Source organism: Eretmochelys imbricata, chromosome 7 (assembly GCF_965152235.1).
Source record: "Eretmochelys imbricata isolate rEreImb1 chromosome 7, rEreImb1.hap1, whole genome shotgun sequence".
NCBI classification, from domain to species: Eukaryota; Metazoa; Chordata; order Testudines; family Cheloniidae; genus Eretmochelys; species Eretmochelys imbricata.
The window spans coordinates 84563543-84589861 of NC_135578.1; the positions used below are offsets into that span (position 1 = coordinate 84563543).

Here is a 26319-nt window from a genome sequence, read left to right on the forward strand (position 1 = left end):
ATTCAGGGTAGATGCACTACTAGAAATGAGAGCCTGTGGTCACTGATTTTTCCAGTCCAGTTTTGCTGTTCTTAACAGTAGTCAGCTGATCTGATCCTTTGCGTCAGAGTGATGGTGGTGTGAGCTCCTAATCTCTACTAGCTTCCTAGCCAACAAAAGGGTTTCATTTTCTAGCTTTCTGTGACACTTGGCATCACATGCATCAATCACAAAAATCCCTGAATGGTAAAAGTAATGGATATCACCTTTTATTTAAACAAATACACATGAAAATACTGGAATGAAAAGCTTGGTCAGGCTTGACAAAGCCCTGGCTGGGATGATTTAGTTGGGGATTGGTCCCTGCTTTGAGCAGGGGGTTGGACTAGATGACCTCCTGAGGTCCCTTCCAACCCTGATATTCTATGATTCTATGAATCCACAACTGCTATGGCCATCCCACCCCAAATTCAGTCTCAGGCCAAATTCCTGCAGTCACACCCTTGCAAATGAACTCTTGTGCCTGCGCAAAGCCCTACTGGAGCAAGGGTCCACCCACTCAGCAGGGCCAGAATTTCCTCTCCCCTATATCTATCCTATTCTCAGAGTTCAGAGTGATCTTCCCTACCTTTTATTGCAGCGAAAAAAATAATTTGAAACATCCTTTGAGAAGCTGTATTACAGATTTGACTAGAGAGTGCCTGACATTTTTGCAGCCACCTCAACTGCCTCCACACCTGTACCTGTTAAGGGAGCATGTGATGGGCAGTGTGAAATCAGAGCACGTCTCCTTTCACAGCTTCAGCCCCTGCTGGAATAACTGGTGTGTCTGGGGTAGTACAAATTTAGAGCTAGATTGAGCCCTTAGGCTCAATACCTGAGTAGGGTGGGAGTCACTGCCGTGCTGCTCCAGGAAGTAATTGTGCCCCACTGAGACAAAATTCCCCTGGAACGCCACCTGTCTGTAGTTGGGGAGTGGTGGAGAGGGAGCACCGCACACACCATACTTTAGCCTTTACTGGGTGATGCATTTGGGGGAGCAGAGTCATGGCTCCATGTATCCCCACATCTCTCTGCCTTCTTTCTGCCCTTTTAGTGGCATGTCTCAGAAAAAGATTCCTCCAGTTGCAATTAAGAGAACAGCAAGAAAAAATTCCATAAATAACCAGTAGTGCTAATTTAGGTAATTAGTTCATACTATTTCAGAACAGGAACTCCAAGGCCATAATTAGCATGGTCTGTGCTAATATGTTCTGCAATCAGTGAAGAGAAAAAAACCCAATATAACCTCAAACCAAGCTAATCCACAGGCTTCATCTGAGGGGCTTGACAGCACCTGCCCCCATTTTGACATCTCTCAGGGGTATGAGGTGATGGTTATCTCTGGTAATAGTGCCCCAGCATCAGCCTGAAAACTGTACTTGTTCATGCAAAATGGATAGCAAAATGGCACTACAATAATACAAATAATAATAAGAGCTAAGTGCGTGAATCCCAATACCATGGGTGAAAGCAAGTTCAGCATTTTGGCTGGCATAGAATTTGAGGCCATATTTAGAAATATGGCCCAAAAAGGCTGCTACAGAGCTCACTCCTAGAATGGCATGAATTTGAAATGACATTTAGAAAGGGTACCAAACATCTCAGTTCACACACACATCATTATAAATCCAGGCTCTACATGCAATACAGTTAGATTTAGTGAGCTGTGTGAATAGCCCACACATACCCAAATGGAACAAGACAAAGGTTCTACAGATTAGCAGACTGTACTAAACAAGATAAATAGATATTTTGATCTCATTGCTGAGTGATTTAAGTATTTCTTTTCCAAAGAGAATAAGATGTCCCAAAGTTTTAGTAGAATTGTGTTCCTACAGTTGACTCTTGCCACAGAAAATGGAAGATTTAGGATTTCCCAACTTGAAAATCCTACCAAGACTTTTTTTTTTTTTTTTTAATCACGAAGCACGCCATATCCTGGCTGACAGTCAAAAACAGAAGTACATAGGGATGGGTAAATTCCAAAGAGGAAGAATGTGTGAGGCCTGTTCCCCTGTGAGCAGCATTAAGCTGCCAATTTTATAATACGAATCAGTCTCAGCTTCATACTGTTAAACACACTAGGGGAAATGTGCATATCCAAGTCTAAAAAACCTGAACTCCTATGCTTTAACCTATTTCTTCACTAACATGGAAGAAGAACTCAGTTAAGAGATACCTATAGTAAATATGCCATTTAATAGTCACTCAAAGCAGTTTACCAGGAAAAAAAAACAGTAAAAACACAGGGGGCTAAAAACACCGAAAGCAGAAAAGAAGAATCACAGAATGCTCGAACTGTGGAGAAGAGAATGGAAATATAACACACCTGCTATGGAGATGGCCCATAATGAATGCTTTGTGGCCCAAGAGAATGATGAATAGCGCTAAAACAGTTTGGTACAGCAATATCCCCTTGTCTGGGAATGGTAGAAACCCCTGCATATATATGCCCATTTGCAAATGTCCTGTCCAAGTTGATGATCCCAATGTAAAGGCCCCCATGAAAATTATTCCACAATGAGCAGGCATCAAATGGGTGAGAGGACTGTGCATTGGGTTGGTTCAGGATCATACAGGCACATACTAATGTCACTTGTACAGGTCATATGTGCTCATTTAGGGAGCATGCACATGGGGAAAAAAGAGGCAGGTCACTCTCACCACTAGCCTGAATTTAGCCCTAAAAGATCTAATATTCTCAGAAACATTACCTGGGGAAAAAAATTCTTGTTGCAAAGAGGCCAGAAATGAAAGTGGACAAAAGGTAAGAGAATCACAGAAGTTTCATTGGATTGAACAAATGGGAAATCTAAACAAAAAGTTACTTTTCAATTAAAGGAGAAGCAGGGAGATTTGCAAAGAATGTGATCAGTAAAGTAGCCTAGGTTAGTGCTAATAGTGAATTATAAGGGCTAGGCTGCAGATTACATTTTGTCAGATTTTCTTTTAGAATTTTTGAGAACACAACAAAAGCAGTATCAAAATTATTATAATAATTTTTCATTTATGAAAATCCAGTTTCTAGTAAATGTATAATTTCAATAGCCAGTTCAACCACATTTTTATTATTACAGTTTTCTATAAAAAATTCAAAATACTGAGAAAGGCACTAAATTTTTTAAAAAATGAAAAACATTGAAAATGGCAATTTTTCCCACACACGAAATTCATGGGTTTTTTTTAAAAGGCCATTTTCCTGGATTTTTCTTTTGAGTTTTTCCAAAGTTTGAGCTGCTCTTTAAAACAGCATGATGTAAAGATGGAGTTGTGGAAAGAGACCTTTCACATCGCAATCCAGGTGATGTCATTCAAGTTTCTAGTCTACACTGATAAAGCTGGAAAGGGGCTTTTTCTCCCTATGGGTGAAATGGCAAGAGGTGTAATAAAATGAATATTTTTTAAAAGCTAATCAGAACATTTTGTAACATTAAAGAGGTTCAGTTGCTACTTTGTGTATTTAAGGCTAATTTGACATTACTGTACCCACAACCTAGAGAGATACTGGTCTCCCTGCAGGGCAAGGCTGAGCAACTACAAAATAAATAAATAAGAAACCAAGGGTAGTAATGAATGTTTAAGAGGAATATTATAACCTCACTTGGGAACTGCTTTCTGTCTTATTGTAAATCCCCTGTCACCTGGCCTTTTCCACAAACTAAGGGCCACTGCAGGTGAGCTCCCCAACCCTCCATCCTTCACACAACTACCGCCCATAACGTTTTGGGCAGATACCCCAAAAGATACTTAAAGGACCTGATTTTCAGAAGTGCTGTGTACCTGCAGCTCATTAGGACTTTAAGTGGAGTTGTGGGCACTCAGCTCCTCTGCAAATGATGCCTTAAGTCAAAAGGCAACCTTCTGTGGTGCTTGCCACCCACTCAATGTCTCATCCACTAAGCAACGGTCAGCCCCCGAAAATGTATGGTGTCTTAAACGACCAGGGGAGCAAGAACCACGTGTTAGCTGCCACACAAAGCTAGCTATACAAACAGCACTTCAGTTACTTCGCACTTTATATCTGACAGGATTTTTAAAAATACAGATTTCTCATATGGATTAGCAGGCTGTACATAAACCACTGTGAAATACCGGGCACTATTTGTATTAGCTATAAACCAGTCAACATAGGCAGTAAAGTTAATTAAAAAATGGGAATATTATTTCATGGAATTTTTGTGAATGATTTGTTCTTCTTTGCTATGAAAATGTTTTGATTTTTTTTTCAACCAGCACTAATAAGCAGAGTTTAAATTCAGACTAATGGGAATGGCGGAGAAGTTGGTGGCAATCTTATGGACTTTCCAAGTTCCTGGATCCTGGTTTGAATTCACCCAGCAACCCTGGAAAACAGGAACATTAGCAGTGCCCAGCACTGTGTCCAAAAACGTGCTACACGAACATCTTATAACCAAGTACAGTAGATTGGTTCTTTGGACAGTAGCTCACAGGGAATAGATTCAACAGCCAGCTTGAGGGGATACTTGATGACTAGCTGGAGTTTAAACTTTTGTAAAATATAGCAGCACTTACAGGGAGGAAATGTCTGTTGGTGAGACCAAATTAATGAGCCCATGCCAGACTAAGGTAAACTTTCCAAAACTGAGCCACTTCCCATTTTAATAGGCCTGTATTTTCTTTGCATCATTGTGGTAACTCAGATCCAGCATATGAGTGCAAAGAGCATTCTTCTCCTCTAGACTCAGCCACTTCCTGCCTGCCTGTGTCCATTTTCATGGTGAGGAAATGTTATGACAAACGTGGGGTTTAGCAAAATATTACATTTGAAAAGCATGCAGTTGGGTCATTCAGGCCCAAAGGTTAAAAAGTGGCATTAAAAAAGACCCAAAACAAGGTCAAAAGAGAAATGCTCCCTTTGAAAATATAACCAAAGTTTGTTAATGAATCACAAATCCTTACCCGTTGTTCAGAGGAGTTTGCATTCTATTCAGTTGCACAAGAGAAAATGTGGCCCCAGAAATTACCAATATATAGGTACCTAGATCCCAGATAACAATCCCCTTTCAGAATAGTTTTAATTTCATTAAGAGACGTCAAAGAACACCAGTTGCATCAACCACTGAATTACCAGAGCCTTTTATGCCTTAAAGGATCTATGTGAAGTCCCCCTTGAGGGAAGGGCAGGCAGGGTCTGTCTCCAATTTCTTCTAGGCTTGGTGCTTTGAATGCACCTCTTAGAACTGGTTATGAGTGGTAAAGAGACCACATTTGCTTTACCCAGCCCCTGGGCTTATTGCTTTTTAGCCATTTTTGTTGCCTTATGACAGTCTATGCAGAATAATGTTGAAGCCCAGTAAGAAAGATTCTGTACAAGAGAGATTTTCTGAAACCATACATTGAATGTTCATGGCCTGTGGAAATGTGGACATGAGGGGTGAAATCCTGGCTCCACTGAAGTCACTGGGAGTTTTGCCATTGGCTTCAATGGAGCCAGAATTCACCCCAGACATCATACCTTTAAGGAATAAAATGTCCATTTGGAGAACCACAATGGTCTTTGCCCAGTTACAAGAAATGTTAAAGGTACAACTTTCAGGAAACCTGTAATATGATAGATTTGTTAGTAGCACTCTATAAAACATGAAGTTATCAGGTTAGTACAAGAATTTTTGCAAAACTGTTTTGGCAAAGCAGGGAACACTTAGGCACAGATCCTCAAAGGTATTTAGGCACCCTACTCCCCACAAAGATCTTTAACCTTAATGAAATAATAAACACACACGTGGAGAAACCCAAAAGATCACATAAAATTTAGAAACAAAGTGGAGGCATACAGCTGTACAGTAGTTTTGCAAAAAATACAGTGTCTGTTCCATTATCAGAAAGGAACTGAATACAAAAATTGATATACATCTGTCTGTAACAGAAATCAGTCAACAACAGGGCTGTTTCAAAGTTCTCTGCATACCGGTGCCATAAACTACCTTCAACGAGCAAGTTTATTTTGGTTTTACGTCACTTCAACATAGCCACCTTTCAGTTACTATAGGCGACGAGAAGTGAAAACATTTTATGCTGTCAGATGGCTGTGTTAGAGGTAACAAAAGACAAAGAAATAGCAACTGCCTCTTGCAAGTTACCAATTTATCTATTCGGTTATATCACCAGCAAATAATTTAAACCCTAAAATATCCTGCTGGAGATGTAAAATACTTGATCTGATGCTTTGCATTTATAAAAAGAAAAGAAAACAAAATGCTCCATCAGAAAGAAGCCAAAAATAAAATGCTTGATAAACAGAAGCCTTGGTGCTTGGATTTTGAAGTAGCAATAGGAACAATTCCAAATAAAATACACACCTCTTGGTATTTTAATTTTTTCAAAAAATTCACTTTTTAATTTCTGATGTATGCACCTCCTGAACTGCTGGCAGCCGATGAAAGCAGATTTGGAAAGAGACAGACTGCATGCTTGTGCATTTGTACTTCATATCTTATTTTGTCATCCTGTTCATGCTAGCTCTGGACTATTCCATTTCTGCTCACCAAACCTTCTGCAACCAGCCTCTCCCTCAGATGTGATAGCGAGAATGCGACTTTATTCTGTATCTGAACACACTTGATTCACCTTATTTTTCAATCTTTCCAATCCCTTCTTTTTTATTATTTCCTCTGTGAAGGGTTTTTTTAAATTGCTTTAGATACACTGTGTGAAATCCTGGTTTCAATGGCAAAATTCCTATTGATTTCAGTTGGGCCAAGATTTCATCTTTCATTTCTGGATCCACAAAATGTGGCTTTTTGCTAAACAGAAGCTTTGGTGCCATACTGCAGCATAAGCATACAGGCTCTGGAAACAGGGCTTTTGACTGTTGCAGGGCTGTGGGAAGTTATTCCTTATATTTTTCTCAAACACCTCTAGTTTGTTAATAAAGTTAATTTTAAAAAGTGTAATAAATATGCACAAACATAAAAATCCAGATCTCATTCTAGTGCCTACGGGATTCTTCATGAATCCCAAGTTGGCCTGCAAATTCTTTTACATTTATATGACTCTCTCTGTATATAGTGCATAGACTGCACTGCTATAGTGGGAAAGTGAGGAAGGCCATGAAAAATTTGGCACTTGCTGCTAATACATTCACTAAATTAAGAAGATTTGTTTTAAACATTTCAGAGATTTTTTTTTAAAGGTTACACAATGTTTTCAATTAGACACCTGTTATTTAATTTACAATATTTTTTATTGTGTCTAACAGAACACTATAAATTTTTGTTTTTTAAAGTCAATTTAAGGTGTGTCCCGTCCTGCTCCAATCTTTCTGGAAACAAAGTCTTTCCTTAAGGCAAATTCTCCCTCCCCCCATCCATAAAAAGCAAGAGAACCAGCCAAGTATGGAGAAACGCAGAAATTCCCAAGGTGCCTCACAGCATCAGGTCCTAAATGAACTCCCCTCGGAATGGAAGTTGGCTACAGCTCTGTTCCTGCCAGCGATAGCGGAGCTTGGAGAGAGACTTGTCTTCTAGGTTCTCAAACTCAGCAAACCCCAGCTGATTCAGGATCTCGTAAACTCCAGCCTTGGCCGCCACCTGAAAGCAAAGGAGGGGGAAAGGGAGAAGGAAGAGTCTTAAATTTCCTCTGAGTATACAGGCTGGATTATATCGAGCGCAGAAGTGTACCAGGATGGCATTCCCGTTGCCCTTGATGTAAAACCACCTGGGTAAGTGAACAGGATTAGAAAGAACACCACACAAAACAAGAAGGGCAACTCTGACAGAAATGTGCTTTCTATACAATGGTAGGGATAATGATGTGAGTAAGGGGGAAGGCAGCAGATGTCCACTGCTGCAGCTCTGCATATCTCTACGGAAAGAAAGGGAAAAAAGAAAAAGGGATTTTTCTCTCCCTCTGCTTGGTGCAAAACTTGCTCCTATTACAGGAATCTTTAACAACACTGCAGCACTTCTGGTCTCTCCTAACAGCTCCTTTCAGCAGTACTACCATGGGTCACCAACCTGGCACAACTCTCCACCAAAAACAAATAAATCACCAAAAGCCAAACCTTTGGGCATACTGGGTCACACAATATCTAATAATGCCACCAACAAAACATCTACTTCTTTCAGGACGAAGGGTAGAAATTTGTTTGCCCTTCTCTGCTCCTCTGGGGCGGGGCCCTCCCCTCCCCCGGGAGTTCTCAAAGATAATTGCTAATGGTTCCAAGATTACTTCAGCTCATTCCTGAAGTTCCCAAGGATGATTTTCATCAGGCCCTGCCAATATGAATACTTCTAACTTATTTAAATATTCTTGAACCTGTTCTTTCCCTATTTTGGCTTGTGTCCCTTCCCCCTTGTTGTTAATATTAGTTGTATTTGGTCACCATTAACCTTTTTTAGTAAATATTGAAGCAAAACAGTCATTAAACACCTCAGCCTTCTTGATGTCATCAGTTATTAGTTTCTCCTTCCCTGCTAAGTAGAGGATCTACACATTCTTCAACTTTCTCTTGTTCCTAATGTATTTAAATAACCTCTTCTTATTGCCTTTTAGAGTCCTTTCTACATGTAATTCATTTTGTGCCTTTGCCTTTCTGATTTTGTCCATACATGCTCGTGTTATTCTTTTGTACTCCTCCTTATGTTCCACTTTTGGTAGGATTCCTTTTTAGTTTTCAGTTCACTAAAGTGCTCCTGATGGAGCCATATTGGCCTCTTACTATTCTTCCGATCTTTTCTTCATATCAGGATAGTTTTCAGTTGTGCCTTTAATATTATTTTCTTCAGAAATTGCCAGCTCTACTGAACTCCTTTATCCCTAAAGATTTTCTTCCCAATGGGACCTTACCAGCTTTCTGAGCTTGTTAAAGTCGGTTGTTATTTTTTTTAAGTCCACTGTACTTATTCTGCTGCTCTCACTCCTTCCTTTTCTTAGAATCATGAAATCTATCATTTCATGACCACTTTCACCCTAGTTGCCTTCCACCTTCAGATGCACAACCAATTTCTCCCTGTTGGTCAGAATCAAGTCTAAAATGGCTGTTCCCCTGGTTACTTCCTGCACTTCCTCAAACAAAAAGTTGTCCCCAATATAGTCCAAGAACTTATTGGAAATCTTGTGTTTTACCATATTACTTTTCCAACAGATGTCTGGGTAGTTAAAGGAGCTGTGGTTGTTGTTAGAGCGGGTAGTTAGAGGCACTGTGACAGGTCCAGTACATACTTAACCTAACAAAAGCTTGAACTATGGTCATACATATGGTAACAAATAAAACCTCGTACTTTCCTACATCTGGTGCTTAAACATTTTATAAGCCACTTTTTAACTGTTTGTGTTAGCATTTGCAGGGCTTGTTAGCTTTGGCGGAGTTCTGGAAAAGTTACAATGTTGCCTTGTTTTTGCTAAAAATGTAGTACTTATGAAAGGGCAGAGAGGGACTGACAGCACTTCAGCCCAAAGACTTCCTTTTATCCATAAGCCAGGCACATGCCTCCCCTGAAGTACCTCAAGCTTAGCCTCAACCATCCCCCATCATGGATATGTGAAGTGAGCAGGGGTGGAAGGGAGACAGATTTAAATAGTGTACATACACTGCCCTTGCTGTGGGCATGCTAAGGAAACAGTCCTGTTACAATCAATTCCTTTTCTGTTAATGCCTGGATTCTCTGAACAGACAGCTCCTGCAGCCTGATAATGCATGACAGCCTCTTCATTAGGGGAAGCGCTCTGTATTATCCATGGAGATGGACGATAACTGATGTAGCATCCCAGGGTTGTCAACTAGATAAATAGTCAACATCTTTCAAATAAAAAGCTATTGGATAGCTCACTTTTTATGCATGGTCCTATACACCGATTGAAAAAAAAAGATTTTCAGATGCTCTCAGCACTTACACAGGCAACAAAAGCATTACAAGTGTAGTACTCAGGAAAAAACAACCGGTAAGCTTCTATCTAGAGAAAGGTGCTATAACAGTGAATATAGACAAGGTTTGCCGTGTAGCCACATCCACACAATGTAATTTGGTTTCAGCGGGAAGATAAAGACTCATATAGGAAGTTATCCAGCATGTGTCAGTCTTAAGAAAGAAAGAGTATCGATTTAGAGACTGCACAGTTTGGTGAGAGACAGAGGTTGGCATAGAGAGAAGTGTTCTACCAAACCAGTGAGATCAGACGTCTCAAATGTTTGGTAATCAGGATTCTTACTGAAGATGTTATATACACATAAACCACATTCCGCACTTTGTATGCCACCCCACACAATAAAGAATGTTAAGGGTGCAAAGTGAACCACTCAGTCAGGAAATGCTGAAGTTAAGTTGAACAGGTAAGTTTACCTCTAGCCCTCTATACTGATCTCAGCGAGAGGAGAATCATGCCCAGTGTGTGTTTCAGTTAACAAAGCTGCTGCAGTGAATAAATAGCTGCTTGTTTCAGCTCCTGTCTCAATGCCTGTTTTTAATTCAGCACTGGGATGCTCCGAGTGACTTGATCTTATCCTTTCCCAGAACTTCCACTTTCACACACACCCTTCATCTGTCTCTGTCTCTCCCATCCAGCTGCTGTCAGTCTGGGAAACTAGCTGCCAATCTTACACCTAATTAGTGATTTACTGAAGAGTGTAGCAGAGGAGCTGCCATTTTATTCTATAATGTAGAGGGCACTCATTTGCACATGAATAAAATAAGGACTTTTTCATAACTTTCCCCTTTGCCAAAATTCAACAGGCCAAAAAGCATTTCAATAATGGTCAGCATTAGGTCAATCCTTCGTGATGTTTCCTTACTGTTTAGACAGTAAATATCACTTTAGAACCCTCTTTCTAAATCCTATCAGTAGGTTCGTTGTACTCTAAGGTGCTGAAAATGATGATCATCATACCATCTTGTATTCAGATCCTCCTGCATAATGTGATTACATGGCCATGTAATCAGTCACATAATTGTCCTTCTGTGATGATATGTGTCCAAAAGTGTCTCTATCAATTGCTCATTTCAGTCTGTAATCATAATGTGCTCTATGTGCTTGACTTCTAAGACGGTGTGTTAGACTATCAAAGGAGAGCAGACAGTTCCAACGCACTCACCCACAGGAGACAGGCAGACATCAGGCTGGGGATTACAACCCATTGAGACTGAATGGATCTAACTGTCCAAACACTGCAGCAGCCATCAAGAGGGCATTCTCCCAGAGAGGCCCTATTGCATGCTCAATTGACTGGAAAAACCGACTGTCAGGCACCAGGATATTTCACACCTGGGCCCATAAACAAAAAAATGATTCAGCAATATGGTAATTTGACCCAGGCCCCACACAGGGAGGGTGGCGCTTTGTTGAACCTGTCAGAAGGAACCAGTCAGAGCGAGAGCGAGACAGACATGCACAGAAAGATCTTGGTGGTTTAAGAGAATGTGAATTGGGTCTGTTCTATTCCTGTAATGAGACTAAATGTGTGTGTCAGCTGTTAGTTGTTTTAAAATCTTTTTTTGTTTCTTTAATGCTTTGTCCCAACGACTAAATAAAAATACTTTGAGAAGGCTGTTGTTCAGTGGCACTGGTCACAGATTCCCAAAGGGAAGAAACGCAGGTGCCTGGAACCAAATCAGATTTGCAGTGAGACGAGCGGTTGCTGTGCATAAGGTATCATAACCAGAGCCCCTAAGAGAGGGAGAACGGCAAAATGCCATGCAAAACTGGTCAGAGCAAGAGGCTTATCCCCTGAGGGGGTGATTTAGAGAGACCAGAAAGGGAACTGAGGTACAGCTAACCCTGGACCCAGGGCAACTTTTTCTTTGAATTGGCTCCAGAATCTCAGCTTTCATTTGTTTTTAAAAAATTAACTCTCTACTTGCTATGCTCACAAAGAAAGCCTGCAAAACGTAAAGTGAATCTACCAATGCAGTCAGACCTGCCTGAAACTGCTCACTGGTTGCAACTAGAACTCTGAGAAGTGTGAACTCCTCCCATCCATCTCACTTTGAACCCTAATGAAAGTACATTATATGTCATCATTGTTAACTATTTCACACATATTAGTTTGTACTTCTCCATTGTTGGGAGTAGAGCAGAGAGTAGGCCAGGATGCAGTGGATGTTTGCTGGAGTAGGAAATGAGGAATTTCGTTCTCCGTCCCCAAATTTAAAGTGACTTTCACCCCTGTCTAGAAGGCAGAAGAGAAAGAAGAAGTGCATCTCTCTCCATATTACTAGCTCCCACCCCATCTGTCCCCTATACAGCTACCAAAACTCTCAGCTTCCTCCTCATCCCCATAACTTCCACAATGCAATCTTGCATTATCAATATAAAAATAAAATCAGCAGCACACTGAATATGTACGGGTAGTGCAACATTAATGTAATATCAAATGCAAAAATAAGGTATACCGTACAGCCTGTTCTGTACTTCATTACAGTGCATGGGGAGGCTTGGGAAGACACTCCTGAATCCTTGCCTTCCTGCTGCATAGGACCTAGGGCCTTGCTTATATTTATATAGCATTTTTCATTCTGAAACATCTCAAGCACTTTACAGAGGTAATATACAGGGATCATTCACTTGCCACTGTAAAGAGTCACTTCTGATGTGGAATCATGGCACTATTTAAGTGATGCTACTTAATATTGGGGCGGGGGGGAATACTGTATCCAATTGAAATGACAGAGGGACTTTAGATAGGAAGGGCCTTCTTCTCCTCTCACAGTGTAACTTCATTTACTACTGTAAGTAAAAGGAGAATCAGGCCTCAGAAAGTGTAATGACCCAGGCTGGAATCTGGCCAGGACACCAGGGTTAACACACTACTCTTCAAAAGTGCGGGGGAATTTTTAGTGGCTGTAAGTGGTGAGGGGGCTCATGGTGCTACTGCACCTTGTCCCCTCTCTAGCTTTGTGCGCTGAACCCCCTCATTTTATGATGCCTGAAATGGCCTACTGCAGGTGGCATTATGAGCCAGGAAAACAAAAAACATTCTAAACAAATCCCCAGGGCACAGACTGAACCTCTCACTTTAGAGCCCCTTAAGAGTGGAAAGGAAGCAAAGGCAAGGGAAATTTTAAATATTAGTATAAAAAAAAATCACAGATGTGAGTGCAGTTTGCCAATAGCACAAGGTACTCCAGACTAGACAATGCCATCCCTCCCATCCACTAAGGGTGCTTTAGGAATAATGAAATCCTCTAGGCAAATGCAAGGGCAGAGAATTAAATGACGTGCAGACTCCAGTTTCCATGTAGGAACATTTAAGGCAGAAAAAGCTTAGACACTCTTTGATGGCGAGAGCGCTATGGGAAGATGGAGACATCAGCATCATTTCTGACCAACACAGCTACGCTGATATACGTTTTATAAAATTGTACCAACAGTACAATTTTGGTTAGGGGTATGATTTTATACCACTAGAGTTATACTGGTACAATCCCTTGTGTGGACGCAGTTTTATCTGTATAAAGGTAACTTATACCAGTATAGCTTGTTCCCCTGCCTGTACAAGAATAGCTATAAAGCAGCTTTTACTGGTAGAGCCACACCACGGGGTTGTACTGCTTTAACTATACAACTTGTGCGTCTAAAAAGGCTCTAGGAGCACAAAGAGGCTTTTGCTGGCACCTTTGAAGTGGAATCCCAATGCTTCGTTAGTCAGCAAAGATCTGTTGCTTCATACTCTCTCATGTCTAACCACGCATTGGGGTGGGCAAGACTAGCTCTGTAATTCAGTTTTGCTCAGGGCACTAGAAGCACTTAAGCTGCCTCTCCCTCCCTACTCCCACTGTTTGGCAATGAAAACAAGGAAATAAATGAGGTGCCATTTCCCTCAGCTATTTCAGTTTGAACACAGCGGAGCACATTTCAACTCCGATTTTGTTTTCGAAGAGAATGTTGGGTAAGGCAGTGCAGATAACATTCCTTCCTCCCCTTGCATTCTACACCCCTGATTTGGGCAGGGCACTCGTGGCGCTTTTCTCTTCCCCCTCCCTCCCCTCAAAGTGATGAATGTCCTTTTCCAGCACAGTCCCTTCAATCGAGATTGGGCAGGCTCTGATTGTAACCAGAGTTGGCAGATGCCCCTTTCATCTCATTCCGAAAAGATCAAACATGCCAATATGAATTAGCAGGGCTAATTGAGACAGAGAGGGGAGGAGGTTTTCCCACAACACACAAGCCAGAGACTCCCCACTTACTGCCTACACAAATGAGAGAGAGGCTAATCTCAATGCACAGATAAAAAAAAAAAAAGAGAGACAGAGAGAGTCCCAGCCCCCTCTACTCCCTTTGCCCACTCTATTTTACCTTCTTACATCGCTCAGGGTATGTCTACACTATGAAATTAGGTCGAATTTATAGAAGTCGGTTTTTTAGAAATCGGTTTTATATATTCGAGTGTGTGTGTCCCCACAGAAAATGCTCTAAGTGCATTAAGTGCATTAACTCGGCGGAGTGCTTCCACAGTACCGAGGCAAGCGTTGACTTCCGGAGCGTTGCACTGTGGGTAGCTAATCCCACAGTTCCCGCAGTCTCCGCTGCCCACTGGAATTCTGGGTTGAGATCCCAATGCCTGATGGGGCTAAAACATTGTCGCGGGTGGTTCTGGGTACATATCGTCAGGCCCCCGTTCCCTCCCTCCCTCCGTGAAAGCAAGGGCAGACAATCGTTTTGCGCCTTTTTTCTTGAGTTACCTGTGCAGACACTATACCACGGCAAGCATGGAGCCCACTCAGGTAACCGTCACCGTATGTCTCCTGCGTGCTGGCTGATGTGGTACTGCATTGCTACACAGCACCAGCAACCCATTGCCTTGTGACAGCAGACGGTACAGTAGGACTGGTAGCCGTCATCGTCATGTCCGAGGTGCTCCTGGCCACATCAGCCAGGAGCGCCTGGGCAGACATGGGCGCAGGGACTAAATTTGGAGTGACTTGACCAGGTCATTCTCTTTAATCCTGCAGTCACTCTTATTGAACCATCTTATGGTGAGCAGGCAGGCGATACGGATTGCTAGCAGTCCTACTGTACCATCTTCTGCCAGGCAGGCAAGAGATGAGGATGGGTAGCAGTCCTACTGCACCATCTTCTGCCGAGCAGCCATGAGATGTGGATGGCTTGCAGTCCTTCTGCACCGTCTGCTGCCAGCCAAAGATGTAAAAGATAGATGGAGTGGATCAAAACAAGAAATAGACCAGATTTGTTTTGTACTCATTTGCTTCCCCCGTCTAGGGGACTCATTCCTCTAGGTCACACTGCAGTCACTCACAGAGAAGGTGCAGCGAGGTAAATCTAGCCATGCATCAATCAGAGGCCAGACCAACCTGCTTGTTCCAATAAGAACAATTACTTAGGTAAACCATTTCTTATTGGAACCCTCCGTGAAGTCCTGCCTGAAATACTCATTGATGTAAAGCCACCCCTTTTGTTGATTTTAATTCCCTGTAAGCCAACCCTGTAAGCCATGTCGTCAGTCGCCCCTCCCTCCGTCAGAGCAACGGCAGACAATCATTCCGCACCTTTTTTCTGTGCGGACGCCATACCAAGGCAAGCATGGAGGCCGCTCAGCTCGCTTTGGCAATTAGGAGCACATTAAACACCACACGCATTATCCAGCAGTATATGCAGCACCAGAACCTGGCAGAGCGATACCGGGCGAGGAGGCGACGTCAGCGCGGTCACGTGAGCGATCAGGACATGGACATAGATTTCTCTGAAAGCATGGGCCCTGCCAATGCATGCATCATGGTGCTAATGGGGCAGGTTCATGCTGTGGAACGCCGATTCTGGGCTCGGGAAACAAGCACAGACTGGTGGGACTGCATAGTGTTGCAGGTCTGGGACGATTCCCAGTGGCTGCGAAACTTTCGCATGCATAAGGGCACTTTCATGGAACTTTGTGACTTGCCTTCCCTGCCCTGAAGCGCATGAATACCAAGATGAGAGCAGCCCTCACAGTTGAGAAGCGAGTGGCGATAGCCCTGTGAAAGCTTGCAATGCCAGACAGCTACCGGTCAGTTGGGAATCAATTTGGAGTGGGCAAATCTACTGTGGGGGCTGCTGTGATGCAAGTAGCCCACGCAATCAAAGATCTGCTGATATCAAGGGCAGTGACCCTGGGAAATGTGCAGGTCATAGTGGATGGCTTTGCTGCAATGGGATTCCCTAACTGTGGTGGAGCCATAGACGGAACCCATATCCCTATCTTGGCACCGGAGCACCAAGCCGGCGAGTACATAAACCACAAGGGGTACTTTTCAATAGTGCTGCAAGCTCTGGTGGATCACAAGGGACGTTTCACCAACATCAACATGGGATGGCCGGGAAAGGTACATGACGCTCGCATCTTCAGGAACTCTGGTCTGTTTCAAAAGCTGCAGGAAGGGACTTTATTCCCAAACCAGAAAATAACTGTTGGGGATGTTGAAATGCCTATAGTTATCGTTGGGGATCCAGCCTACCCCTTAATGCCATGGCTCATGAAGTCGTACACAGGCAGCCTGGACAGTAGTTAGGAGCTGTTCAACTACAGGCTGAGCAAGTGCAGAAGGGTGGTAGAATGTGCATTTGGACATTTAAAGGCGCGCTGGCGCAGTTTACTGACTCGCTTAAACCTCAGCGAAACCAATATTCCCACTGTTATTACTGCTTGCTGTGCGCTCCACAATATCTGTGAGAGTAAGGGGGAGACGTTTATGGCAGGGTGGGAAGTTGAGGCAAATCGCCTGGCTGCTGGTTACATGCAGCCAGACACCAGGGCGGTTAGAAGAGCACAAGAGGGCGTGGTACGCATCAGAGAAGCTTTGAAAACCAGTTTCGTGACTGGCCAGGCTACGGTGTGAAAGTTCTGTTTGAATTTCCTTGATGAAACCCCCTCCCCGGCCCTTGGTTCACTCTACTTACCTGTAAGCTAACCACCCTCCCCTCCTCCCTTCGATCACCGCTTGCAGAGGCAATAAAGTCATTGTTGCTTCACATTCATGCATTCTTTATTCATTCATCACACAAATAGGGGGATGACTACCAAGGTAGCCCAGGAGAGGTGGTGGAGAAGGGAAGGAAAATGCCACACAGCACTTTAAAAGTTTACAACTTCAAAATTTATTGAATGCCAGCCTTCTGTTTTTTGGGCAATCCTCTGTGGTGGAGTGGCTGGTTGGCTGGAGGCCCCCACACCGCGTTCTTGGGCATCTGGGTGTGGAGGCTATGGAACTTGGGGAGGAGGGCGGTTGGTTACACAGGGGCTTTAGTGGCAGTCTGTGCTCCAGCTGCCTTTGCTGCAGCTCAACCATACACTGGAACATACTGGTTTGATCCTCCAGGAGCCTCAGCATTGAATCCTGCCTCCTCTCATCACGCTGCCGCCACATTTGAGCTTCAGCCCTGTCTTTAGCCCGCCACTTACTCTCTTCAGCCTGCCACCTCTCCTCCCGGTCATTTTGTGCTTTCATGCACTCTGACATTATTTGCCTCCATGCATTCGTCTGTGCTCTGTCAGTGTGGGAGGACAGCATGAGCTCAGAGAACATTTCATCACGAGTGTGTTTTTTTTTTTCTTTCTAATCTTCACTAGCCTCTGGGAAGGAGAAGATCCTGTGATCATTGAAACACATGCAGCTGGTGGAGAAAAAAAAGGGACAGCGGTATTTAAAAAGACACATTTTATAAAACAGTGGCTACATTCTTTCAGGGTAAACCTTGCTGTTAACATTACACACATAGCACATGTGCTTTCGTTACAAGGTTGCATTTTGCCTCCCCCCACTGCATGGCTACCCCCTCAACCCTCCCCGTGGCTAACAGCGGGGAACATTTCTGTTCAGCCACAGGCAAACAGCCCAGCAGGAACGAGCACCTCTGAGTGTCCCCTGAAGAAAAGCACCCTATTGCAACCAGGTGACCATGAATGATATCTCACTCTCCTGAGGATAACACAGAGAGATAAAGAACGGATGTTGTTTGAACGCCAGCAAACATACACTGCAATGCTTTGTTGTACAATGATTCCCGAGTACGTGTTACTGGCCTGGAGTGGTAAAGTGTCCTACCATGGAGGACACAATAAGGCTGCCCTCCCCAGAAACCTTTTGCAAAGGCTTTGGGAGTACATCCAGGCGAGCCACGAATGCCAGGGCAAATTAATCCTTTCACATGCTTGCTTTTAAACCATGTATAGTATTTTAAAAGGTACACTCACCGGAGATCCCTTCTCCACCTGCTGGGTCCAGGAGGAAGCCTTGGGTGGGTTCGGGGGGTACTGGCTCCAGGTCCAGGGTGAGAAACAGTTCCTGGCTGTCGGGAAAACCGGTTTCTCCGCTTGCTTGCTGTGAGCTATCTACAACCTCACCATCATCATCATCATCTTCTTCGTCCCCAAAACCTGCTTCCGTGTTGCCTCCATCTCCATTGAAGGAGTCAAACAACCCTGCTGGGGTAGTGGTGGCTGAACCCCCTAAAATGGCATGCAGCTCATCATAGAAGCGGCATGTTTGGGGCTCTGACCCGGAGTGGCCGTTCGCCTCTCTGGTTTTCTGGTAGGCTTGCTTCAGCTCCTTAAGTTTCACGTGGCACTGCTTCGGGTCCCTGTTATGGCCTCTGTCCTTCATGCCTTGGGAGATTTTGACAAATGTTTTGGCATTTCAAAAACTGGAACAGAGTTCTGATAGCACAGATTCCTCTCCCAATACAGCAATCAGATCCCGTACCTCCCGTTCAGTCCATGCTGGAGCTCTTTTGCGATTCTGGGACTCCATCATGGTCACCTCTGCTGATGAGCTCTGCATGGTCACCTGCAGCTTGCCACGCTGGCCAAACAGGAAATGAGATTCAAAAGTTCGCGGTTCTTTTCCTGTCTACCTGGCCAGTGCATCTGAGTTGAGAGTGCTGTCCAGAGCAGTCACAACGGAGCACTCTGGGATAGCTCCCGGAGGCCAATACCATCGAATTATGTCCACAGTACCCCAAATATGACCCGGCAAGGCCGATTTAAGCGCTAATCCACTTGTCAGGGGTGGAGTTAGGAAATCGATTTTAAGAGCCCTTTAAGTCGAAATAAAGGGCTTCATCATGTGGACGGGTGCAGGTTTACATCGATTTAACGCTGCTAAATTCGACCTAAAGTCCTAGTGTAGACCAGGGCTCAGAATGACTCAATAACTAAACACCACCTATGTACACCTCACTTGCCTCCTCATTATTTGCTTAATCTTGGAAGATCCTTTTTCACTGTACTGAGGCTCTTTAGGTGCAAATTTAGTGTCTTCCCAGTCTCTCTTCAATGTTAACGTCTAAAACAATATTTTGCACAAAATTTAAAGGTAATTCAAAGCCCAAAATTGAATGTCACTCTAAGTTACCGCAGCTGAAGAGTACATGTCACTTGCAAACACTGCATCTTCGATTTTATTTTGCTATTTGATGCCTAGGTGCAACTGAGATGCACCACAGATGCATGGACAAGATTTTATAAATGTATAGAGCCCTATGCACACATGTACACTAACAATAAGGTCTCTCTTCCAGCGTGATATCACCATAGTTACAATTAGAGGTGCTCAGTTTGGAACACTTTTAGTTGAATAAAGTGGAGCAGCTGACAGAGCTTTCTCTGTGGATGGCTCTGAACTTTAGAATTCAGTACATCCCAGTCCAATTGTAAATGGGCTGGACACCTCCCAAGCACCCTCTTACTGCCTAGCATCATTCTGTAGGCACCCTGCCTCGGTTTCCCTCTTCAGCTCAGGGCCCCTACAACCAAACTATCAAAACAACTTTTCTTTGGTTCATCCACACCCCTCTTTGGGACTGGATTTTTTAAAACAACAAAATCAGACCCAAAATAAAGTTTTAAAATCTTCCCCAAATCCACACTTCCACTCTTTCCTGCTGGGGTCTCCCAGGTCATACCCTCCCTGGATTGTCCTGAATGACTAAGGGTACATATACACGGGGAAAAAATAAAAAACAAAACAAACTCAGCTGTGAGTCTCAGAGCCCAAGTCAACTGACTCGGGGCTCACAGGGATCACGTCCTGGGGCTTAAAATAGCAGTGCAGACGTACTCTCGGGGTATGTCCGCATTGCAATTAAAAACCCAGGGTTGGCCGTGCCAGCAGACTCAAGCTTGCAGAGCTCGGGCTAAGGGGCTGTTTAATTGAGGTGTAGATGTTTTGGTCTCAGGCTAGAGCCTGGGCTCTTGGACCCTTCCCTCTCACAGGGTCCCCGAGTCTGGGCTCCAATCCAAGCCTGAACATCTATACCACAATTAAACAGTCCCTTAGCCTGAGCCCTGTGAGCCTGAGTCAGCCAGCATGGGCCAGCCATGGGTGTTTAACTGCAGTGTAGACATATCCTCAGAGTCCCCTATTAGAGCCTCCTCGTGCCCAGTAGCCAATCCCTGCGTTCACAAACTTCTGCTGAAGTCTCTCACTCCAGCTTCACTCTTGTTTCTCTCCCAGGGCACCTCTCTCTCTCTCTGCAGTTTCCTGCTGCTGATCATAGGAGAATCAGCTCCTTCACACTCAGCTGGTTCTACTAATTAAACCCCACACTCCATCCCAGGTGTGGCAAGCAGGGCTAATTGTATGGGGCTGGCCAGCGTCAGGCCACTGTCCCCTTAAGGCACAGGCAACCACATTACACCAATATAGCCTGAATCTGTTAGCCTTCAGGGAATACTGCAAAGCTAATCTCTTTTCCCAGGTTCCAAGGAGGGAAAGGTGTGTTCAGGGCTGGGACTTGGGTAGTTTTAGTTTTTATTTTATTTTCTGGTTTGGGTCAAGTTGCTAGGTTTAGTTTTGCTGGTGTAGTATTTGTATTGTTAATATGAAGCAAAGAGACCAGAGTATGTATGTTTTTCTAATGTCTGATTTGTATAAATCCAAATAAATTAATAAAACATTTATTTATGATGTTTCTTTCCAGATCAGAACTTTTCCAAAGTTCAGGCTGCTTGGATCCAGGGTTTTGGTGTGGCTCATTATAGACAGTTTAGTGTATATTTTATATATATACACACACACACACACACACACACACACAAATAAAACGTATGAATGACATTTAAGAAATGGAGTTTGTATTTTCTCCCTGGAGAAATTAGACCTGTGGTTTACAGTTTCAGACTCAGAGTTTATGCTGTTCAAATCAAGCTTATTCTTCCTTATACAATGAATTCTGCTTATGAAAAGGGTCTTTGGGACCCAGTAAGTCCTTAAAAAAATAGAACAGTGGCTTTTATAAAGAAGTGCATTTAGAGGAAAAAAACCTATGGCTTTGTATAGAGGGAGGGTATTTCAGACTAGGCCTCACTACAGAGAAGCATTCAGAATTGATTTGTGTTCATGTACAGTACGCATTCAGTTAGTTTATGATCAAGCCTTTGAAGGGTTGAGACATGGGAGAGGGCTGAAATTTGCCAGAATATTTAACTTTTTAGCTTTAGATTAAACTCCCCAGGTGAGAAGTGCAATGGGGTACATTCACACTGCAATGGGTACAACTGCATGAAGCAAGAACAACAGTCTACTACAGAAAACAGTGGAGGAGGGAGAGAATTGACAAATATGCTGCTTCATATTTAGCATATTTGTCCCCATCACCCTTTTAGTTTGTCCCAGTTAACTCTTGCTGGCAGAATTCATGACATCCCATCATGCTACATCACCATAGGAAGTCTGACCACCTGGATGCCAAAAGATTAAGCTGGCCAAGGAAGCAGAATGGAGTTTGCTCCCTTTCAGCTCCTGCGGCTAGGAGCCATCATTTACGTTTTTGAAAAGAATTCTAACTTGGGTTTAAGATGTAGGATTTGAGCATCATGTGATAGTTTAAGACGTTAACAGAGCATTTGTGACATGTGCGGAGGACGCATCAATGTTGGTATTACAGGTGCTCTGATTCTACAGTCTTCTTAGCTTATGCGCAACATGCCTCAGGTGGCACGTGACCAGAATCCATTCCCAAATTTCGTCCACTGATTAGATCAACAGCTTTCCTGGCCCAGGCCAGGTACTGACTGGGAGCACAACATGAACGCTGATCCATGCCCATTCTACAGTGATGGGGGACATCTAAGAACCTTTAACACCCAAACGCTCACCCAGACCCCCCATTTCCACAGCGAGCTCCCTTACACTTCCAACAAATATTGATTGTGGAGGGTTAAAGAACTTGAAGGAAGGTTGCCTTGACCAGTGATTTTCTTGATTTTCATTGACCGCGTTACTGAGACTTGCACATAAGTAATCTTAATTCTAGGCAAATGAAATGTTGTTGTTTGAGTTTTATGTTTAAGTGCACTGGGACTTCCTGGACTGCCCACCTCTGCAGAGCTTGTACAAATGTGCAGTTCAGCTAACCCCTCCACCCCCTTACATGCCACACACACAAGTTTAATCTCTGTATTGAGAGATGTGGAGAGTGCACCAACTCAACCAACCTTTGCATGCATCTACAAAACCTTCCCTGAGTCAAATGAGTAGGACTGCTGCACAGAAAGAGCTGATTGCTTGGATATGAGAGATGCCAAACTCCTGATAAAGGAGAAGCCTCAAAAAGCCGTTTGTGCCTGGGAATAATGGGGAGGAGGAGAATGCTTTCAAGGGGCAGTTTAATACCTCATAAAAAAGAGAGAAGGGGAAGGGGGGGAGAAAAGAAAGAAGCAGCCTGTCTCTGCCTCACTGCCCCAACAAGCGTCCTTTCAGTTTAATGGATTGCACTCTATCTCCCTCATTTCCTCAACATGACCTCATCCCCTAGAGACGTGACCCAGCCCAGACTTGTTTGAAGAGTTGTATTGTTTCCTGTTCTGTTTGTTTAGAGAGGTACAAATAGCCAAACCATTTCAAACTACAGGGATTCATTTTCAACAGTAACATTTGTGTGTGTGTGTGTGGGGAGGGGGGGTTTTCAGGTTTTTTACTGTGCGTTGTTTTATGGGTGGGAGGGAAGGGGGGTACACCTATGCTGTGTGCTGAAAGTTAACCTAGCAAGGCCCCATTAACAAAGCTCCTAGCAGACAAAAGATAAAATCATCTTAATCCAAAAACTACTTCCAGGACAAGAAAGCTATTAACCTCTAAGGATACTTGCCAGATGTATAAACCAGGAAAGAGAAGCAGCAGAAAAAGCGTACAGAGGAAATGGAAATTCATGTTACAAACATTTTATGTACACACACACACCCCAAGCCATGATCTGAAGAGGTAAACAGGGGTGTTGCTAAACCCCATCACCCCAAAGTTATGATTAAAATTCTGTGTGCAATACAATTTTTAACTGTTTGTAACCAGTTAGTGGTTAGTCTCTACTCAGTTTGTAACCATGGCAACTCACCATGTTTCACCCTTGCAAGGGGCCTAAGCCAGCATATGTTTGTGTTCCTGTAACCTGTTTTGCCATGTGAATGAGACCCTATACCTATGCCTGTGTAAGCAGTTAGGCAGGACATCCCAGAGCACACTGCTGCATGTGTTGCTGACATCACTCTGTGCATGTTCTGAGACAATATAGGATAGCTGCTCAGATTTTCCCAGAATGCACAGGTGCAAACATTATTAACCAGCGTGTAGGTGTGGATGCACAAACTCAGATGATACACGGTTGTGTTGTGAAAAATGCTGTTGTGGGGCCACAAATTGTTACGAACACATCTAACAGATAAAGGTGTTCACAGAATATTTGCAAACACCTGGTTGTACTTGTATGGTAGATGGGTCCCTAGTTTCCTTCCTATCCAATCCTCAGGTTGTCAAAATTAAGATACACACCATATTTCCACACCATCCTGGGAGAGTGGGACTTGGACCGCCCTCCATGCTAGCTGTGACCATGACCCCCCAGATACACAAAATGAGAAACTGAGGTTAGCGAGTTTGGGCCCTTAGGAGTACCGGCTATATTAGATTGTTGTAGAGTGGTGTCTGGTTGTCGGATATCTGCTCAAACTCTTGAAGGAAACAGCTCAGGATGCTCCCAAGCGGCTGACTAATGCAGGATGCTGTGGTGCTACCATAGAAAACTCCAGACTTGCCGGATCCAAGAGTCAGATAACATGGTCCTGCACAACAAAGATCTCTCTGCCATTATGGTCACACAAAGATAATGTATATTATTATTTCTTAGCTCTTAAAATGTGGGACAAACACTTTAATTATCCCCACATCCTAGCCTGTATCCATCCCAAACTTTCTCATGGAAGTCCTTGCTATAAATCAAAATCCAGTTAGTGAGTAACTCCCACCATCAAAATATGCTACATCTCCTTTAGCTTAGTCCAAAAAGCACTTGACCAGCGGTAGCAGAAATATCCCTGCAGCAAGTTTCCCTCCCATTGCACCCTTACAGGCAAAGGAGCTGATTTAGTGGTGACATCATCAAATCATCATCATAAGATTACTTGGGAGATTTTCACTCTACTGTCCGTTGGTAAGGATGGCAAAAGTGGTCCAGTTATTACCCCAGGGAGGGGAGCTCCCTCCTGCTACTTTTTCTAGAACATATATGAACAAATTCTCTTCTTACTGTTGCTAAACTCACTTCAGAAAAGAAAAAAGAGCAAGCAAAATATCAAAGCTGGAAAAGCTGACAAATCAGCCATAATCTATCAAGAATACACATAAATTCCGTTCTTTTCTGTGCACGTCCATCTGACCAAACCATGAACTGAGATTAACACATCAACGGCAACCCAGAAGCCAGACGTTCTGAAGTTCAGTGCACGGAGACAGCAGGAAAAAACAAAAAGGTACACTGGTAAATTCCAGCAAAAATCTCCCCCATGCAGAGAAACCATGGCAGCTAAGAGGCAGAAGGAGGAAAGAAAAAGGGAGAGAAGGATGGGAGCAATCTGAGTCCAGAATTCACAGGCTTCACAATATATGCATACCCTTCAGCTGTTTCCATCTGACAGCAGCTGTCTCAATCATGGCAATTACCACTGGAATATAATCATTCCCCAAGAGGGACCCTGATATTTCAGATGCAGAAACCTATGTCCCAGCACTAAAGACAGTGCAGGGTTTGGTCTAGTTTGTGGAGTGGGGATGAATTTATTATTTATATTGTCCATTCCCTACTTCCAAAGATGGCTTTCATAATTTCAAAAGGTTCACCAGGAATAATCACTTCTGACTAGGAGTCAAGGCGATCTGCAAAAGTTTGCTCTTTTTTAAAAAAAAAAAAAGGGGGCTTGTACCCATGTTTAACATCGTTATGATGTAGTAAGGGAGAGCCTAACTTTCTGGGTTTTTTTGGGGGGTGGGGGGGATATTAAATTATTCTTTTTCTGTTTGATTTTTACCTCAGAAATGTCAGTGATTGCAAGTCTGCCTCTCCCTCACTGAAGAGCCCTCTAGGGTCTCAGGCCTGGTCTATACTAGGAAATTAGGTCAGTGTGAAAAATCCACACCCCTGAGCCACACTGTTAAATCTACCCAATCCCCAGGGTGGACAGTGGACAGACTGGTTCTCGGGGAGGCGGAGTACCTAGGCTGACAAGAGAAGCCCTCCCATCAGCACAGGTAGTGTCTTCCCTGAAGCACTACAGTGGTACAGCTGCATTGTCTTAAGTGTAGTCTAGCTCTCACAGTATGGTTACTCTGACTCAAACACCTAATGGAAAGGGTGCAGTTTTTGACACTAATAAAGAGACATTCTTTATCCAAAATGTTCATGAGTCATTGATCCTACATAGGTGTTAAAAAAAATTTAAAAGGTCAAATTTTAAAAGAAAGTAGGGGCCTAAAGTTATTTAAGTACCTAAATCAGAAGCCAGATTTTCCAAAAGGTGCTGAGCATTCAGCAGTTCCTATGGATCTCAGTGGAGCTGTTATGTGGTCAGCACCACTGAAAATCTATACACTTATTTAGGTGTCTAAATACAGACACAGGAATGTAACTTAAACCTCCCAACTGAGAACATTTTAGTGAAAGTTTTAAACACTGACTAAAATTCCCTTCACCTCTCAGTTGCTTACTTTTCACACACTTGACTTTTGTGATGTCATTTCACCAGTTCTTCAGTCATCTCAGAGTCTGCCAGGGCAGACAAGACCTGAATTTCAAATGCTTAAACAAAATCGGGGGGCGGGCGGGGGGGGAACTTGCCATTTCCTTCAATCCCGTCCCTCCTAGACACAAAAGCTTTCAGACTTTCATCGCATTAATTCAGTAAGGAGAGCACAAGCCCAATTTTTTCCCTTCCTAGGTCACCTTTTAAGAGCTGGTCTAGGTGTGAATATTAATGCATTCAGCTTGGACACCTTCACTTAGTTACTTACTTTCATTTGACACCACCCAGAGAATTTTTGAATGGAACACTTTTTGTATATCCCAGCCCCATCGAGGCTCTAGTTT

At 43.3% G+C, this 26319-nt stretch overlaps 1 protein-coding gene across 3 annotated transcripts in view; it reads right to left on the reverse strand.

Moving 5' to 3' along the window:
* Positions 1 to 5777: 5777 nt before the first annotated feature.
* PALD1 (phosphatase domain containing paladin 1) overlaps positions 5778 to 26319 on the reverse strand; it is a 170761-nt gene continuing 150219 nt past the window's right edge. The window contains exons 20-21 of one of the 3 annotated variants that reach the window (XR_013346656.1): positions 18161 to 18571; positions 16981 to 17580 (exon numbers count right to left, since the gene is read on the reverse strand). Coding sequence is in view for 2 of the 3 variants with exons in the window: in XM_077821980.1 (XP_077678106.1) it covers positions 18603 to 18767 (165 nt within the window). In the remaining variant the exon portion in view is untranslated. The other 2 variants (XM_077821981.1, XM_077821980.1) reach the window with 2 other exon arrangements.